General features: G+C 53.5%; 1 protein-coding gene across 15 annotated transcripts in view; it reads left to right on the top strand.

Annotated features, from left to right (window-relative positions):
* The first annotated feature begins 476 nt into the window (after positions 1-476).
* The window catches only part of LOC108385521 (SLAM family member 8-like), a 56,395-nt gene continuing 38,545 nt past the window's right edge, over positions 477-18,326 (top strand). For 2 of the 15 annotated variants that reach the window (XR_012125326.1, XM_037016657.2), the window contains exon 1: positions 16,880-17,203. Coding sequence is in view for 13 of the 15 variants with exons in the window: in XM_037016657.2 (XP_036872552.2) it covers positions 16,999-17,203 (205 nt within the window). In the remaining 2 variants the exon portion in view is untranslated. Of the gene's footprint in view, positions 651-858; positions 1,518-4,798; positions 5,150-5,762; positions 6,060-7,602; positions 7,741-7,940; positions 9,169-16,871; positions 17,204-18,326 lie in introns of those variants that run through there. The other 13 variants (XM_073222164.1, XM_073222163.1, XR_005060920.2 and 10 more) reach the window with 12 other exon arrangements.

Genomic DNA, 18,326 nt, shown 5'->3' with positions numbered 1-18,326 from the left:
AAATAGTTTCCATAAACCATACAGTCCTCACACAAAGATGCCCACAAGATGCTCACACTAGGGATACTGGGGAGGGCCGTGTACCAGATTTCCTCCTCATCACCAGAAAGAGGGCAGTGGGTGAATTGCCAGGATTTTGACTCCATATGAGAAGTTCCTGGTCATAGGACTCCTGCACCACCTTCAAGACGATTTCCCTGTTACCAGATGGGGTCACGGGAATAAGCCATTGTTGAACATTCTCTTGTCTAGGATGCTGCAGAGACATTTCAGGGGTGCACAGACTGGACCCAGGTGACTGGCTTCATGCTACAGAGTGGGAAAAAGATGTTGCGTAATCCTTCATTGTTTTTCAGAGTCCAGACATGACTGTTCATTTGCTGACCGACCTTTCACAGGTTGCACAACCCATCTTGGTCCCAGGTTTCACAACCACAAAACTGGGTTAATGCACAGAGATCTGACTACTTTTAGTGCGGGCCTGTGAATGCAGTCTGGGCATCTGAGCAGCTGACAGGGAAGCCCCAGTGGGAAGGAGAAGGTGTTAGGAAGATGGTGTTGTTCCCCTAAGGGATGGGAGGTAAGAGGTCCCAGATGTAGGTATCCAGTCAGGATGGAAGAGGCCATGGGTGGACGCTCAGTAGCTGGTGGTGAGTGTGAGGCAGCTGAGGCTGGGGTGGGAGGGGTGGGCACATCCCCACCCGTCGCTCAGTGGCGGCAGGAGCGTGGCTGGTGGAGGCGCCATGGGAAGGGCTGGGTGTGATGCCGCTTCTGCGGGGTTCGGCTCTGCCCTGTGTGCAGGGGGCATGAATAGCACTAGGCGGCTGAGAAAGCCATGGTGGGGCCAGCAACAGGTGAAGCCAACACTTGCAGTGGAGAAGTGGGGAGATGACACTTCCCACAGAGAGCTTTATTTTTCACTCACAACTTCTTATTTGGGAAAATGACCTTAGAGAACTTCATGGAAGACCAGAAAGAAAATTTGGTTTAGTAAATGGTGTAGGGACAGAGGACAGCCACCAAAGACAAGAAAGGACCAGACACGTGGCTGTAAGAACAGGACCCCTGTGCCTGACAATAGGGTGGCATTGGTAAGGAGGGCTGCCTGGGGCCGAGCTGTTAACCCAAGGAAACAGGCAATGGGGCATGAATGGGTGTAGGGAAGGGGTTGTGACCACAGGGATGGGGCCTCTCCAACACAGCCTCAGGCATACCATGGAATGTGGTTGTTCATCTTTTCTCTGCAACGACTTAATAACATCCTATTGTAGGTGTTGGGATAATATGGAAGATCTGAATGGCCTCGCTGGGCTCCAGAGCTCGCGGTTAGCCCCGCCTCGGGGTGGGAAGAGCCGGAGCTCACTCGGGTGAAGCTTTGCTTCCTCTCTTGCCTCTTCCTCCTAAAGTTTCCTCTGCAGCCGAGCTTGCGGGCAGGCAGCCTGCCATGGGGTCCTGCTCAGGAGACCCCCGCCTCTGCTGGGCCACCTGGCTCCTGCGATGCGCCAGCCTCCTCCTCTGTGAGTGGCCCGGGATGCCGGCAGGAGTGCTGTTGGGGGAGCTGGGAGGCAGGGTCTCCTTGCCCCTCTGATGTCTTTGGTGAATACAAAGAGAAGACAACTCATATTATTTAGCAAATGTAGTGCATTTCGTTTAGAGCCCCAGGATGGCCAGAAGAACAAAATGGCCTTTGGCTCTGGGGGGCTGGGACCTCTGAGCTCTGGGGCCCTGTAGCCTTGGCTGCATTAAGGGACCATTACGAGGGGCGAGGCAGCTTCTGCAGCAACAGCAGGAAGGCCAGGAGGGCTTGGAGCTGCCTAGGGGAGCGATGGAGAGGGGTAAAGAAGCCGGGTCCTGGGACAGAGGGTGGGAAATGCGCACCCCTGGTCTGAGCTCAGAGGGGACCTGACTGCCTGCAGCTGTGGTGTGGAGGAGGGGCTCACCTGGCACCCGTGTCCCAGCTGGAACGACTCTAGTCCCTGCTTTTGGGCGAGATGCGGGATCCTTTGCACAATGACATTCCAGTTGTGTAAGAGGAACAGCACCTCCCAAATGTAAGGGTATCTATACACCCACGTGTTCTAAGAGATGGAGAAAAGTGGAAGGAAGCAGTGGACTGCCTCCTGGGGGCCAGGAGAGGGTGACCTGGGGAGGGGAGGGGAGGGGAGGGGAGGGGATGGGACTGAGCACAAGCAGAAAGAAGGCAAGGCGCTTCTTTCTGTGCTAAGGAAGGCAAATTTCTGTCTATGACTTCATCGGAGATGATGCTTATGTATAACGAAATAATAAGACCCGTGAATCATGATTCTAGGGAAGCTGGTCAGCCTCACTGGGGGATGGTGGTGTTCATGCACCCACCCCTGTGGGACTGCAGGGGGCTGTGAAATGGAATGGGGTTGAGGGCTTGGGGCACAGGACAGCCGGACATGACAAGGAGCTTTGCAAGACATAAGGCCCCTTGACCTGGGGACGTGTGGCTTCCTCTTCTCTTCAATTGTATGTAACTGGAGAAATATACTAAACAATTCAGAGTTTCTCCATAAGCATTGGTCTTTCAAGATTACAGAAGGGAAAGAGGTGGAGAGCAGGACATACTTGTCCCTTCTTCCTCTCATGAGCTCTCGTCTCATCAGGAGGACCCAACACGGGGTGGCTTCAAACAACCAAAATCTATCCTCTCAGAGTTCTGGAGCCAGAAGTCCAGAATCAGTGTGAGCAGGCCCTGTTCCCTCTAAAACTTGTGGCAGTGAATTATTTAGCTTGAGCTACCAAACAGGATGCACAGACTGGGTGCCTCATAATTTGTTTTCCCACAGTTATGAAGGCTGAGAAGTTTGAGATTGAGAAATTTTTTTCCAGTTCTGTTTCTGGTGAGAGAGGGCTAGTCACTGTGTCCTGGGGACCTGCTGGCCATGCCATGTGTCCTGACGTGTTAGAGGGACCTGGTGGCACAGTCTCGTCCTGATCCTCGGTGTCCACCTCCTGTGGGCCGGGTCAGGCTGTCGGTCCTGCACCCCAGCTATTAGTCTGCAGGACAGAGTGGCGTCTACAGCACACCTCTTCCTGCCCTGGGGTGCTGGGGTCCGGGGGTGCGGTGTGGAAGGAAGGGGCAGAGCAAGAGCTGTGAGGAGCCGGGCTAGAGCCTGATGAGGGATGCCGCCTATCTCCTGGGTGGCAGGGAAGGTCCACCTGCCCACTGAGGCAGTCCTGAAGGGCCGTGGCCTCGGGCCTGGGGGCTGCTGAGCCTGGTGTGGGGGCCCCGGTCCCGTGAGTGGAGCTGAAGGGACGGGGGTGAAGGCCTGACCCGGAGGAGACGCCCGACTGATGAGTTAGTGATTAAGTGAACACCAAGAGGGACCTGAGACACTTCTGCCCATGCACACTGGGTGGGCGGCTCTCTGTGTCCAGTGGGAGGCAGGACGGGACACGCACAGCAGGAGGGGGGCAGGCTGCCTGGGGAGGACTCCCTGGTGTGGAGAGGGGTCTGGGGCCCTGGCAGCCCAGCTCACCCTGACCTGCTGGGCGGAGGTTGTTCCTCCTTCAGAATAAGGTTGTTCTGGGCCCTTTCCCTGGTCCTTAGAGGGACGGAGGGTATCAAGTCCAGGACTGTGTCTGCAGTGGGGATGGGCTCTGGAGGGGTGGCCCTGAGGGGCTGTGCCCCCTGGTCTCAGCTCTGCAGAGAGAGACCAGGAGGGACACTCCCGGCCTCTCGGGGCCTGGGAGGGGGACTGTGCTGTCTGGGTGGAGGGCCCAGTGAGCTCATCAAAGGGTCAGTTGCTCCCCAACATTGTCTGTTTCTGGTGTTGAGCCAGGGTCTCGTGACTAGTTCTGGCCAGAGAGCAGGAGCAGAGATCAGCTACCTCTGGACGATGAGGTGACCCCCGTGTGGGATTCCCCTGCCTCCCTCCCTGCTGTGGGCCGAGAGCCTGTGAGGAGGCTGAGGGCCCACGTGGTGCGGCCCCAAGGTGGCGGAACCCCATGGGTGACAGGACCGCTCCCGCCCTCCATCACGGGCCATGTGGAGGGAGGTCACCCCCTCGTTCTATGTCCCTGCAGTATTATTACAGCGGCCCAGCCTGCGGGCACCGGGCAAGGAGGGCCCCCTTCACCACTGAGTTAGTTACCTATAGCTGGGGAACTTGCTGGTGACTTAGTCCCTTAGTGCCTTTAAACCACACCACAGACAGTCTCACGGCCTCTGTGGGTTGGGTCCTCGGGGCAGTTCAGCCGGGCCTCAGGCTCAGGGTCTCTCAACCTGAATCAGGGTCTCGTCTGAGGCTGCAGGCAGCTCCTGGGGCAGTGGGAAGGGTCTGCTTCCAAGCCCCTGGTGGGATGGCTGATGGGGCGGGGTGCCCGTGGCTGTTGGGCTGAGGGCCCCAGGTACCCCCTGGCTGTGGGCAGAAGGCCGCCTGCAGTGCCCACCATGTGGGCCTCTCCTTAGGGCAGCGGACACTCGGGCAGCTGGCTTCATCAGGGCGAGCAAGAGAGAGAAAAGGAGAGGGCGAGGGAACAAGACGGAAGTCCCGGGCCTGTATGACCTGCACGGCTGGGACGTCCCCTCCCTTTGCTGTGTTCTGTTCCTTGGAGCCAAGTCCCCAGGTGCTGCCCACTCCCCAGGAGAGGGTGTGGCCCTGGGGAGGGAGGGGTTCTGCAGCCACTTTAGCAGCTGCCTCCTGAAGATAAGCACTTGTTATGGACACAAAATGTGCTGGGTGGATTTCACTAAAAAAGATGGGTTCTCTGGTTTTTGAAACAAGTTTTTCTGAAAAAAATGCTTCCATTTCCTGTGCTCATGCCCTAGGTGCCTGCAGCACTGTGGCCAACAGCTCTGGAGCCCACGTGTTTCTGAACAGGACCCAGGGAGGCTGTGTGTTGTTTCACGTGGCCAGGGAGGCAGGAGCTGAGCTGAAGGAGATCACGTGGGGTTTCGGCCCTGATTCAGCGTACACAGTCATCCTGCGGGTCCATTCTGGCGCGGACTCTCCCACCTGGGTCAGCCTCCGGGACAAGTATGAGCACAGGGTCCATGTGCCCAACATGACGTCCCTGAGGATCGACAACCTGAACCCCGGGGACAGCGGGCAGTACCGGGCTCGAATCAGCCTCACTGGAGGAAAAGAATTTAACATGAATTTCCACCTCACTGTCTATGGTATGTGACAGCCCCTCGCCCCATTCCACGGTGATGTCCTGCTTTTTCAATAAGATTGTTACTTATTCCTTTTTAATGCCACCTTCAGACTCCTTTCTCGTCTTTAGTTAGGGTAAGGCAATTTGTCACAAATGTAGAGCAGAGCTGAGGTTCACATGGGATCTCAAATTAGTGTTCTGGCAGAGGTGAATGGAAATTTGGAGCAATGGAATTATTGTATTTAGAATCATTGCAATAGTTGTTTTCTGTATAGGGCTAAGTTTACTTAATTTGTGTAGCAGTTTTGTACTGCTGTTATGACAAATTACTGTAAAATCATGGTTTCAAAATAAGCACATTTATTATCTTACTGTTCTGTAGGTCAGAAGTCATATACAGGGTACCTGAGGGAAGGTCGTGGGGTTGGCATGGTTCTGTTCCTTTCTGGAGAATCCGGGATTTATTTCCCTTTTCCATGTCTAGGCTGCCTGCATTCCTTAGCACGTGGTCACCTTCCACTATCTTCTAAATTGGCGATGGTGGGATGAATCATCACATTGCATCCCCCTGACCAGTAAGGATTGTCATGTCCTCCACTCACAGAAGCCTCCGTTCCTTTGTCCTTCCCACCCAGCACCCGTGCCCCTTCCCCAGATCCGGGTCACTTCCTCATCCATCACACCAGGCTGGTGCAATGTCACTCTGGAGTGCAGGGCCCAGGGGGCCATGGAGGACCTGAAGGTGACCTGGGAGAGCAAAGGCCTCCCCGAGGAGCTGGAGCAGAGAGGGACCCCGGGACCAGCCCCCAACTTGTGGGTCCTGGATCTGAGCCTGCCCCTGAGCCAGCCCAACCCCAGGCTCACCTGTGTGCTCAGCAACCTGCTTGACCAGAAAACTGCCACCACAGACCTTGGGGCCATCTGTGTCCCTGGTGAGTGCCACCTGCCAGCAGGGAGGGCACTCTCGGAGCACAGGTAGCCCTGGGGTGAGGCTCTGGGCTCTTCTCCCCACCATGCTTATTAGCACCATTTCCACCTGGTCACCCCATACAGGTGTCTGGGAGGCACGTCTAAGTTGCTGCTGCTTTTAAATGTCTGTCACAACTCTGTCCTCACCTACCCCTTGTTGTTTTTGTCTCGGCTATAGTCTCCAGTCCCTCCACGTCCATCCATTGTCTATAGTGTGTTCACTGTGTCTTTTGGAATAAAATTTGGATCGTGTCATTGTCCTGTGCTGTCTGCTTGATTTGACCTCCAGTGACACCTTGTGAGATTCAGGGCTCGGGTGCTCTGCCCGTGTCTCTGGCCTCACCTCCACACTGTGCACCGGGCTGCTTGCTTGGAGCTCCTGAGGGTATCCTGCCCCTGAGAGTGTTGAGCCTCAGGACACACTGTTTCCTCTACCTTCCTTCCTCCCACCCATGTCTTCCACTTCCTACCTTATTCTTATTGTAGGATTCCCCTCAGGAAAGGCTGGTCTCATGGGTGTGTGACCCATGCTGTCACATAATCCTACAGTTGTATCTTCAAATTTTTCATGATTTTTGAGCAAGGGCCTCCGCATCGTCCCTTTGCACCGGGCCCTGCAGGCGCTGTAGCTGCCCTGCCCTCAGGCATCAGCCCCTTTGAGGAGCCATCAGGGTCATCCCACACTCAGGAGCAATGCTCTGTTCATGGATTTCCCCCCTCTGTGCCCTGGCACACCGGGGACATGTCTTGTTCGCCTTTGAATCCCAGCTTCTGGCAAAATTTGCTCACAGTCAGTGTTCGTTAAGTGAATGAATGACCTGGTTCCCTGCGTGCAGCTCCCCTCCTCTAACCCGACCACCTGCTGCTGGGGCACCTGATGTGTCAGCAGCACACAAAACCCCTGTTCTCCTCCCCTCAGCCCCGTCCTGAGTCTCACATAACATTTAAAACTCAGCCTGACCCACAAGCCCTGCAAACAGACCCTGCCTCCTCTGATCCCCCTGGCCTGACTCCCCGCTGCCCGTCCTTCTCCTGCCTGCCCCAGTGGTGGCTGCCGCCCCCAGGGCTGGCGATGTGATACCCTGACACGCGCTCCTCCTTCCTGGAATGGCCTGCCCGCCCTGAATATCTGGGGAGCTCCTACTCCTCCCTCAACACTTACTTTACCCATCACCTCCTCTAGGAGGCCCTCTGTGAAGGCCTGTGCACAAGGAGTAAGCCTCTGTTGTGCTGGGATCCCTCTGGCTGCAGCCTTTGGTATTTTCTTCGTCTCCCCCTCTGGGTGATGAATTCCTCAAGGACATGCACCTGCCCATTGCCTACATCTCAGCGTCCCTGCACCAAGCAGGAGCTGGGGACCTGGCTGAATGCACGAAGCTCCTCCATCTTCTGCTTCTCATCCAGGACCCCTCAGGCTTCTCACCTGCTCCCCCTCTATCTCCTTGACAATGGGTACGCGAGTTCTCTCTTACCTTAACCTTCTTCATTCTCTCTGTGTGAGGGAAGCAGACTCACATGCAGTGACCGGTCCCAGCCTCCTGGTACACGTCCTAAGGGCCGTCATAGCTGTGCTCTTCTTCCTGGGGGCTGGACTGTGCCTCTGGAAGACCCGTGACAGGAAGCAGAAGATGGAGCCTGTGAGAGGTGGGTGGCACTTCTCCTTGCAGTCCTGGTACCTCCCATCCCCCATGCACTTCACCTTCCCTTCTCCTGCATTTTGCTTCTCAGGGAATGTTCCTGCAGAGGGGAGAGTGGGTGTGGCCATGACCTTAGGGTTCATAGCAGTGGGGGAGGGTAGAGGTTTCCACAGTCCAGATTCAAGCTCTGCTCTGTGTGTGACTCAGGTGCAGGACTGCATGAGGAGCACAGGGACCACGATGGTGGCATCCACTGGGCAGAGCTGAGCCGCTAGGAGTCACAAGAGGGCAGGGTCGAGGTGAGAGCTGGGATCAGTGCCCTGTCTGGGGACCTATTAACTATTAACTGAGAGGATTTACACCTGGGGCCAGTGGAGCACTGTGGCCTCTGGAATCACATGCAGTGCGTGCCAGCAGCTTGGCTGCATGTGGCTCCCTCTGCGTCTGTCCCTCAGCTCCCCCAGGAGGCCTCTGGGCTCCATTGCCAGGGTACCAGGGGGCAACATCTGAAAGAAAAGTGGCCTCCCAATCCTGTCTATGATGAGGTGCAGAACACAGGCCGGGCCATGAAGATAACTTATTTGGAGGAAGTGGGGAAATCTGGCGATCATGGGATGCCTCCATGCTGATCCTGACGCCCTTCAGGCACCGGCTTCGTCCGGCTCTGGTCCAGTGCCCGCTGCTCTGCTGTGACCCTGTGACTTCGCCTCCACAAGGAATGGAAGCCTACTTTAACAGCCTATGACAGACCAAGTTTGGTCCTGGTCATTTTACAAATGCTATTAATTCTTACAAGCATCTTCTAGGGTAGGTATTTATTCATCATTTTATAGGACAGATGACTATGGTCCCCAGACTAACTTATGGCAGAGAAAAACCTTACATCCCACCCTAATGATTTCAGTGTTCACATTTTATCAGCTCTCTACATGGTCACTGGAAATATTAGAATCCTGGAATATTCCGATGGTAATTTCCTCCATTTATTACTCTTCAAAGGAGCCCAGTCTCTGATCAGGAGCCCCAAGTTGGGCTGAGCTCACTGGTGATGATCAGCTGGTGGTTGAGAGACAAATCACCTCTTAAGAGGACCATGTGCCTTCTTGGACGGGATACCTGCAGTGGACTGACCTGGAATAGCTGGACCTTGTTCTCTGGTACAGATTAGACAGTCCAAGAAGATGAGTTTCTCCTTCTTCGGTCTTCTAGAAGTTTCTTCCTCTTTGTACAAGGTGTGGTGTTGGCTTTCGGCATCACCCTCTTCAAGCCAGTTCCCCTGGCATTATTATTCAACACTCTGATCAATAATAGGCTTTACATAAGTGTTGCATTTAAACCTTCAGTAATTCTGTGAGGCCGAAGTACAGATGGAAAAATATTGAAAAATTCCATTGTACCGATGGAAAAATAAAATTCAGAGATGTTTAACACCTCACACTAGCACTCCTCTATTAAAGTACAGTAGGCATGATTTGGGTCCACAGAGACCAGAATTTCACTCATTTTCACTCCTTCTGTGTCATCCCAGACGCCCGTGCAGCCACGTGCTCCGCTGGGTTATCCTTCACAATGCTTCTTATATCCCCTCCTTCTCTCATCCTTTCATTCCTATTTTCCTTCTGCAGCTGCAGTATTTTTACATTTCCCCTGGCAATGTAGGGATTTCTCCACATGACTCTTATTTTTTGACTGTAGCCATCCCAGTGCATGTGAAGTGGTATCTCGTGGTGGTTTCGAACTGCATGTCTCTAATGATTCATGACGCTGAGCGTCTTCTCATACGCATGTTCACCACTTGTAGTCATTACTTGGATTAATCTTCTTCTCTCTGATTCTCTCTCATCATGCTTTGCCTCCACCACGCCATCGAATCTGCTTTGGTCCAGGTCACCAGAAACTCCACTGTGTTAAATCCAAAGGACTTTCTCAGTTCTCATCTCCTTGGACCTCTCAACAGCAATGGACCTATCCTTGCTCGAATCCCTCTCTTCACCTTGTATTCACTACTCACCATTCATTTCTTCCTACTCAGTGGCAGTGCCCTTGTTGTATCTATTCATTTTTGTTCTTATTTCTCCAATCTCTACATTCTGAAATATTCCAGGGTTTAGACCAGACCAGCTCTTTTCACTGTCTGCACTCATTCTCCTTCTGATGTTACGGTTATACACTAATTCCCAGATCCTGTGACTATATGACCTTTTATAGCAAAAGTAATTCATAGGTGGGATTAAGGAAAGGTCCTTAAGAACTGGGTTATCTGGATGGGTGCATTTTAATCACATAAATCCACAAATGTGGAAGAAGAAGAGGCAGAAAAGTGGATCAGAGAGACATGAAGTGAGGACTTGATGTACCACAGCTGCTTTGAAGCTGCAGTAAGGGGCCACAAGCAGGGGACATTTAGCGGTCTCTACAAGCTACAGAGGCACTCGGTTTACAACCAGCAGAAAATGAGGGCCTCCATCTTACCACTGCCAAGAACGAAATTCAGGCTATAACCAGAATGAGAAAAAACCGTGTTCTCCAGTAGACCCTCTAGAAAGGATCACAGCCTGAGGACACCTTGATTTTAGGCCAGTGAGACTCACACCAGCCTTCTGATCTTCAGAACTGAGATAATAAATCTGTGTTAAGCCGCTATGTTTTTGGTGATTTCTTATGGCAGCAATAGAAAAACCAATACAGTTTTACTATCTCATGGGTAAATACATTGGCTGTTCTGAAGTCTCCAGCAGGGACCCCTCCTCTGGACTCCACATTGTAAACAACCAGCCCCTCACTTGACATCTCCACCTGGATGTATAACGGACATCTCCACCTTGACATGTCCAAATTTGAACTCCCTAATCGTGCTTCCCATAGAGTCTTCCAATCCCAATAATTGTCACCTCCATCTTTCCATTTGTTTTGGCCACATAATTTTGCTGTCATTTATGGCTTCATTCATTTCCTCATAACCTACACTCTATCAGCAAAATTGATACATTTTCCAAGCAATATATGAATTCATAATATAACTCCCTTTCACCACCTACCTGACTGAATGACTTGGACTGTTGCAAGAGCCTCACAGACTCCCTGTTTCTGTACCTAGTCCCTTTAAGTGCATTGTCAAAATAGGATCCAGAGTAATCCTTTTAATATGTAAGTTGCAGCACATTGGTCCTTAGCTCAGCGCTTCCCCAGGGCTCCCATTTCCCCTAGAGCAAATGCCAAATTCATCCAGGGCCTGCCAGGTCTGCATCATCCGGCATCATTTCCCATGCCGCTCTCTTCCCTTAAACTACCCTAGGACCTGGGTTTGGGTTTTAGCCTATTCCTTCACTACGCCAGACTTGCACCTGCCAAAGAGCCTTGCCTGCTGCCTGGACTGCTCTTCCTTCAGGTATCTGCGTGTCTCATTCCCTCATCTTTTTCAGATCTTTGCGCTAATGTTGTCTTCTCGGTGAGGTCTCCCCTGACACCCCTGTTTAAGATTGCATCCTTTTCCTTGTACCCACCTTCCTCCTCCTTGCTCGATTTTCTCCATAGCACTTACACAGGGATGTGGGGCAGGATATATATGATCTGGTCTGGCCTTGAAAGACAATGTGCAATTGAGGCCTCAGAGAGTAAGCTGCAAATCCCAGTGTGCCGATACCACTATTATTCCCAAGAATCTGAAACACCAATAAGGTAGTGAACTTGTCCAAGGTCCTAGGTAATAAATGGCAGAGCTGGGGTTCAACCTGGAAGTGAAGTTCAAAAGCCCAGCCTCTTGACCAGTACAGTATACTTAGTTAATGAATTGTAATCTACCCACATGTTGAAAAAAGATAAAGAACAACTTTGCATATTTAAGTTAAAAGGCTTGCGTTAAATATTATGTTGTTGAATAGTGTGTATCTACCCACATGTTGAAAAAAGATAAAGAACAACTTTGCATATTTAAGTTAAAAGGCTTGCATTAAATATTATGTTGTTGAATAGTGTGTATAGGATTATGCTGGTATTCTAAATATATATTCACATATGTTTACGCTGGTCTCAAGGAAATGTAAAAAGTGTGAAGCAGTTAACAGTGGTTATCTTCTGAGATCTTTCTCCTTTTCTGTAACACCACAGTTTTTGCAAAACTTATCAGAAAAAAGATCATGTAGTAACATTTTGAGCATGGCAGTGACATGGTCAGAGCTAATCTTTGGCATGACAAAACTACATATATGCCCACAGGATGTTTATCATCTTGGAAACGAGTTTCTATGGAGTGAATTTTGTTCCCTTAAAATTTTTATGTTGAAGGCCAAGCCCCAGTGTGACAGTATTTTGAGATAAGGTCTTTATGGTGCTCATAAGGTTAAATGAGGTCACAGGGTGGGCAATAATTTGACAGAACTGGTGTCCTCATGAAAGAGGTGGCACCTCCTCTTCCCGCCTACACGAGGAAAAGGCCCTGTGAGGACACAGGGAGAAAGTCCTGTCTGCAAGCCTAGGAGGGAGGCCTCACCAGGAACCACCCTTCATAACACCTTGACCTTGACCTTTGAGCTTTGAGAACTGTGAGAACATAAATATCTGTTGTTTAAACCTCCCAGTCTGTTATGTTCCAGTGTGGCAGTCAGACAAGACTAATGCATCAGTATTTAGTCTCATGTTCCCCCCTTCACCTCTTGTGCTCAAATAATCCCTTCAGGGTCTCTGTTGTAATCACTCATAAACATCCTTGGATCTGTGCAGAAAATACAGGCCAGTGAACATCTTGGTCTGATGGATTCACCGAAACCCTTCCCATGAATTGCTCACACCCTGGCTATTCATCAGATCACCTACAGAGCTTTTAAAAACACAGAATCCTTAACCCTCTAGCCAAACCGGGCATCATCTATATTTAAAAAAAAAAATCAATAGTTGATTCTGATGCAGGATCAGGACTGAGAACTGGAAGCCTTTTGCCTATATGAGGTCTCCGTGAAATTGACATGGGGCACACCTGGCAAGGAGAGCTGACAGTGCCTTCCACGATGGCCCCGACTGTGCTGGGCACGTAGTGCGGCGAGCCGTGGGTGAGTGAAGGAAGGAGTGGGTGATGAGGCCCCAGAGGTTGGCATTGTGCAGTGTGTTCACCAAGGTGCAGAGTCTGACACTTCAGCTCAGCCTGAGTCGGAAGCTGGATCTCAGCCATTGCACAGAAAACTGGTTGCCTTGGGGATTCAAAATCTTGCTAATAAGCATCATAAAACACTGATAGAAAACATCAGATCCCTTTTTTGTAAAGTAATTGTAAGTAGTATACGTGTGAGCTGGGCTGGATATGCCTGCAGCCTGGCCAGGGTGCCCTCTTCCCAGAGACTGGCCATAGAAGAAGCCAAAGCGTCGCCGGGCTGCCTGTGGAGCCCTGAGTCCGGGCAGGTGAGCAGCCGCTCCTGGGCTGGATTGCCATGGCCTCTGGGCCGAGGTCTGCATCTCCTTGGTCGCATTTACCTGCCAGGGCCAGGGACTCTCCTGCCAGGGTGGCAGAGTCCTTCATTTGTCTCTGTACTTGCTTCTCTTTATACTCTAAACATTTCTCATTCACGGAACTTCTGGCTGATATATCCTTTTTTGCTCATGTTCGTGTGCGAAATCAGTCTTGCCCTGGTCTCTGAGCTGGAATCTCTATAACTCTCCTGGGATCCAAGGATGTGGTGTTTTATGTAATTTCAAACGATGAAAACAGGAACAACAAGAAAAAGTGAAAACACCCACCCAGCCTATTAACATATTTCCAGGTTCTCAGCAGAGGGCGAGGGGAGAGAGAACAACCCCTCCCTGTAACGTACCGAAGTTGCCCCATCTAACTGCTTCTGCAAACAGAGAGAGAAGCTGTCAACTGATAAACGGGTCCTGTGACTCTCAAGTTTGGAATCTTCACCTAATCTATCTCTTAGCCTTTCAGTAAGCTCTTCTCATGTTTAAAGAGCAAAATGGTAACAAATAACGACAATAAAGCGCTAAGAGAATGTTATGTGTAACTGACATCTATAAATTTAACGCTCTTCACAAATGGACAATTTCATTGAGTGACTGATGATAAAATGGTGGACACTGAGATTCTTCCTCTGCGGGGTGAAGGGCCCTGGGGCACGTCACCAACCTGCTTGGGGGCAGTAATGGGATGAAGGGTCACGGAGGAGCTTGCATCCTATTCCCACAGAACGCTCTGGGCCACTGGGGGCCCAGGATCTCTCAGAAGAGGAGGGGCTGGTGAGGCCCTGCTGTCTGTGCAGCCACCTGGGGGACCAGTGACCACAGCAGATGGTGAGCAGGCTGGGTGGGGCCAGGGGCCAGGGGTATTCTGCAAATATTTGCAGCCATGTGCAGTGTAGCTGACAGCTGCTGTTTGGCTTTGAGGCAAATGACACACCCCAGTGTCCTCACAGGCATGGTGGGACACGCCAAGATGCACCTCACTCAGGTGCCTGCCCTGCACTGGCACCAGCCTGCCAGGGAGCTCCTCCCTCCCCTGCTCCCAGGGCCTGGGCCCCACCAGAAGGGGCAGGAGGAGAGCAGTGACCCTGGGGACATCCCCAGTGACCCCCAGCTTGCTGAGGGGCTGTAGAGCCCAGCACAGAGAGCACCTCATTCATGTGGGGTAGGACAGGGGGGCTCCTGGAGCCACTGGGGCTGCATGTGGGGGCTCAGCAGACACGGGACAGGGGCTGGGAGGGCGGGTCTCACTCTGGGGCTGGGAGCAGGTGTGCAGGCTGGGGGCCAGGGGCCCTTGGGTGTGTGAGGGGAGGGGACTGACACCTGTAAGTGGGGAGTTATTTCCAGGTACCTGCTCCTGCTGGGGCCCGCCCTGCCCTCGGTGCCCCCCTGGGAGGGTCCCAAAGGCCTGTGGGCTGTACCCAGGGGCTGCAGGGGGATCTACAGAGCCCACCGTCCCCCCATGGGCTACAGTGTGTGTCCTGAGGCCCAGGGGTGGGCAGACAGTCGTGCTGTGTGTCGTGGTCTGTCCCCACCGTGGGACAGAAGGGAGAGGCTGAGCACCTGTCCAGCCAGTAGCCACAGGGACCCTGGTGCTGACGGAAGCCCAGGGAAAGGGCGGTGCTGTGGGGGTGAGCATCACCCCGAGTTGAGGGGGCAGGAGCCCTGCCGGGAGCTGGGCACAGGCCTGGGGAGCCCTCTCCCCACAAGCGGGGCTGCTCAGGGTTAGAGGGAGTGTGGCTGGAATGAGTGACAGATGGTGGGTGACTAGGATGAAGCAGCCCTGGGACAGCTGGACCAGGACACTCCCTGGGGTGTCAGCGCTCACCGCCCAGGGAGGAGGCAGGCTCCCCAGCCTCCCTCGCAGATGGCAGGGTCCCTGGGCCCTGCTGGGAGCCCAGCTGAGGCTCTCAGGCAGCAGCCTCTGCAGGTCTAGGCCTGGCTGGGGGCGCAGGCCCGTGTGTGAGGCCCTGAGGGCAGGGGAGGTGGCTGTGGTTGGACAAGGGCCTCCTTGGGGCTCAGAGGTGCGGAGATGCAGCCCCAGGCCTCTGCGTGGGTGTGTGAGGGAGGCGAGCATCTGCCCTGGACAGGCCGGCCCCCCTCCCCTCAGTGTGGCTTCTCAGGGTCTGAGGCCCCCTTAGTGGGGGAGAGTCACTGGCTTGAGAGGGCCTAGGAGCCAGAGGCCGTGGTCTGGGGCCTAGGAGCTGCTCCTCAGCCTGCCCGGACCTGTGCTGGCTTCCCCGCCTGGGGTTCATTGATTAACTGCTTAGAATCCTCGGTTTCCCCATCTAAGAAATGGGAAGAATAGTCATAATAAGAATGCTTTGCAAACTGAAATGGAGACAAGTTTGGGACTGAAGGTGATTTAGCTCTGTACCTGCAGAGGATGGTGGGCTGATGAAAATGAGGAGGTGACCTAGATTTTGAAGAAGTCCCTGGTGTTTTCCAGCAGAGACACGCGTGGGCTGGCTCTGTCCCTGTGTCGCCGTGGTGCCTGCCGGCACTGTGGTGCTCATTCCCTCTCCAGACCCCTCCTCCCATCCCCTTAGGCAATGGTTTTCATAAGCAAACCCCTGTCCCACACAGGTGCTCACCAGGGGTGGAGGGACGTGGGAGGGCAGAGCTGACGTGCCCCTGAACGTGAGCAGCAGGGGACCTTCCCGGAAGTTCCGACCCCAGGCCTCAGGACGGCCTTTGGAGGTGATTTCCCTGCCCAGACTGGGTCCAGAGAATAGACCAGTGTTGAGTGTTCTCCTGCCCGGGACGCCGCAGAGCCATGGCGGGGCACACAGACTGGACTTAGGTGACTTCCTGGGGCTGCACAGTGGATGGGACGGCAGCTGTGGCATTGGGTGGCTTTGCAGAGCTGTTCTTGTGTCCAGACCCTGACTCTGTGTTTGCTGTGTGACCTTCTGCAGGTCATCCAGCCCCTTAGGACATCGGGTTCACATCCGTAACACGGATCTAATACGCAGGGCCCTGTCCGCCTTACGTGCTCGGTCCTGGAGTGAGCCTGGGTAGCCCGCCTTGGGGTCTGAGCAGCTGAGGGGCTGCCCTGGTGGGCAGGGGGAGGGGGCCCACCCGGGAGTTAGCAAGATGGTGCTGCTGCCCTAGGGGCTGGGAGGTGAGAGTCCTCAGATACTGTGGGGTATCCAGTCGGGGAAGAAGAGGTCAGACCTGACCCTCAGTAGCTGGTGGTGAGTGTGAGGCAGCTGAGGCTGGGGTGGGAGGCGTGGGCACATGCCCAGCCCTGCTGCTCAGTGGCGGCAGGAACGTGGCTGGTGGAGGCGCCACGGGAAGGCTGGGTGTGATGCAGCTTCCGTGGGGCTTGGCTCTGCCCTGTGTGCAGGGGGCATGAATAGCACTAGTGGCTGCTGAGAAAGCCATGGCAGGGCCAGCAAGAGGCCAGTGCCCATACTTGCACTGGGCATGTGGGGAGTGGACACTCTATAAGAAAGTGTAAGATGAAGTTTACGGCAACTCAGAAAGGAAATTTGAGTCATTCTTTAAGTGGCATTAAGACAAAGGAAAGCACAGGAGACGATGAACCTCCCAGGCCGAAACAGTGTGACTTCCTTACATGACTGACGTAGACGGTGGTGGCGAGGAGGGCTGCCTGGGGTGCACTGTGAACTCCGGGAACCAGGGATAAGTTTGGAGTGGGTATAGGGGGCAGGGGTAAGATCTCCAGCTGGCTGTGACCCCAGACACAGGGACTCTCCAGCCCAGTGCCATGGGTTCCATGGACTCAGATTGCTTGAACATTCACTCTGCAGCTTCTTACTGAGGTCCTCCTGTGGGTATTGGGGTAATATACATGATGACTTATCTATGCTGGCCACATGTCATTTCTGAGCGTACAGTTAGCCCCACCCTGGGTGAGAGTGAAGCTTTTCTTTTTCTCCTAGATCTTACCTCTGCAGCCGAGCTCACGTGCAGGCAGCCTGCCATGGGGTCGTGCTCAGGAGACCCCCGCCTCTGCTGGGCCACCTGGCTCCTGCGATGCACCAGCCTCCTCCTCGGTGAGTGGCCTGGGATGCTGTCAGGAGGGCTGTTGGGGGAGCTGAGAGGCAGGGTCTCCTTGCTCTTCTGATGTCTTTGGTGAATAAAAGAAAAGACACTGTTATTAATTAGCAGATGTAGTGCATTTGGTTTAGAGCCCCAGGGTGTCCAGAAGAACAAAATGGCCTTTGGCTCTGGGGGGCTGGGACCTCTGAGCTCTGGGCGCTAGTAGCCTTGGCCACATTAAGGGACCATTGCTAGGGGGCAGGTGAGGCAGTTTCTGTAGCAACACCAGGGAAGCCAGAGAGCCTGGAGCCTCCTGGGGGAGGGATGGAGAGGGACAAAGAAGCTGGCTCTGGGGACAGAGGGTGGGAATGGAAACCCCTGGCCTGAGCTCAGAGGGTCCTGACAGCCCTGCAGCTGTGGTGTGGAGGAGGGGCCCACCTAGCACCCATGTCCCAGATGGTGGAGCAACTCTAGTCCCCTTGGCCTTGAGCAAGATGTGGGCCACTGCACGGAGTGACATTCTGATTGTGTAAAAGGAACAGCAGCTCCAAAATGTAAGGGTGTCAGTGCACCCACCTGTTTTGAGAGATGGAGAAATGTGGAAGGAAGCAGTGGACTGCCTGCCTCCTGGGCGTCAGGAGAGGGTGACCTGGGGAGGCGAGAGGAGGGGAGAGGAGAGGGTGGGGCTGAGCACAAGTGGAAAGAGAGGCTGCGCTAAGGAAGGCCAACTTCACACTCAGGACTTCATCGGAGATGATGCTTCCCTACAAGGAAATGAAGTAGGAACAGCTGAGGGGACTGTGAGGCCTGTGATTCATGGTTTTGGGGAAGCTGGTCAGCCTCACTGGGGGATGGTGGTGTTTGTGCACCGGCCCCTGTGGGACTGCAGGGGGCTGTGAATGGAATGGGGCCCAGGGCTTGGGGCACAGGACGGCCTGAATGACCAGGAGCTTTGCAAGGCAGGAGGCCCCTTGCCCTGGGGACTGGGTCACAGTGGTGTGTGGGCCTCCTCTTCTCTTCAGTTTTTTGTAACTGGGGAAATATGCTAAATTATGTAGAGCTTTTCTCAAAGGTCCGTGGTTTTGAATTTTACATAAGAGACAGACAGTCAGAAAAATGAATAAAATTATGTTGATT

This window comes from Manis javanica, chromosome 14 (assembly GCF_040802235.1).
Source record: "Manis javanica isolate MJ-LG chromosome 14, MJ_LKY, whole genome shotgun sequence".
In the NCBI taxonomy this organism is placed as follows: Eukaryota; Metazoa; Chordata; class Mammalia; order Pholidota; family Manidae; genus Manis; species Manis javanica.
The sequence above is the reverse complement of the archived record's forward strand: the minus strand, read 5'-3'. Positions and strand labels throughout refer to the sequence as shown.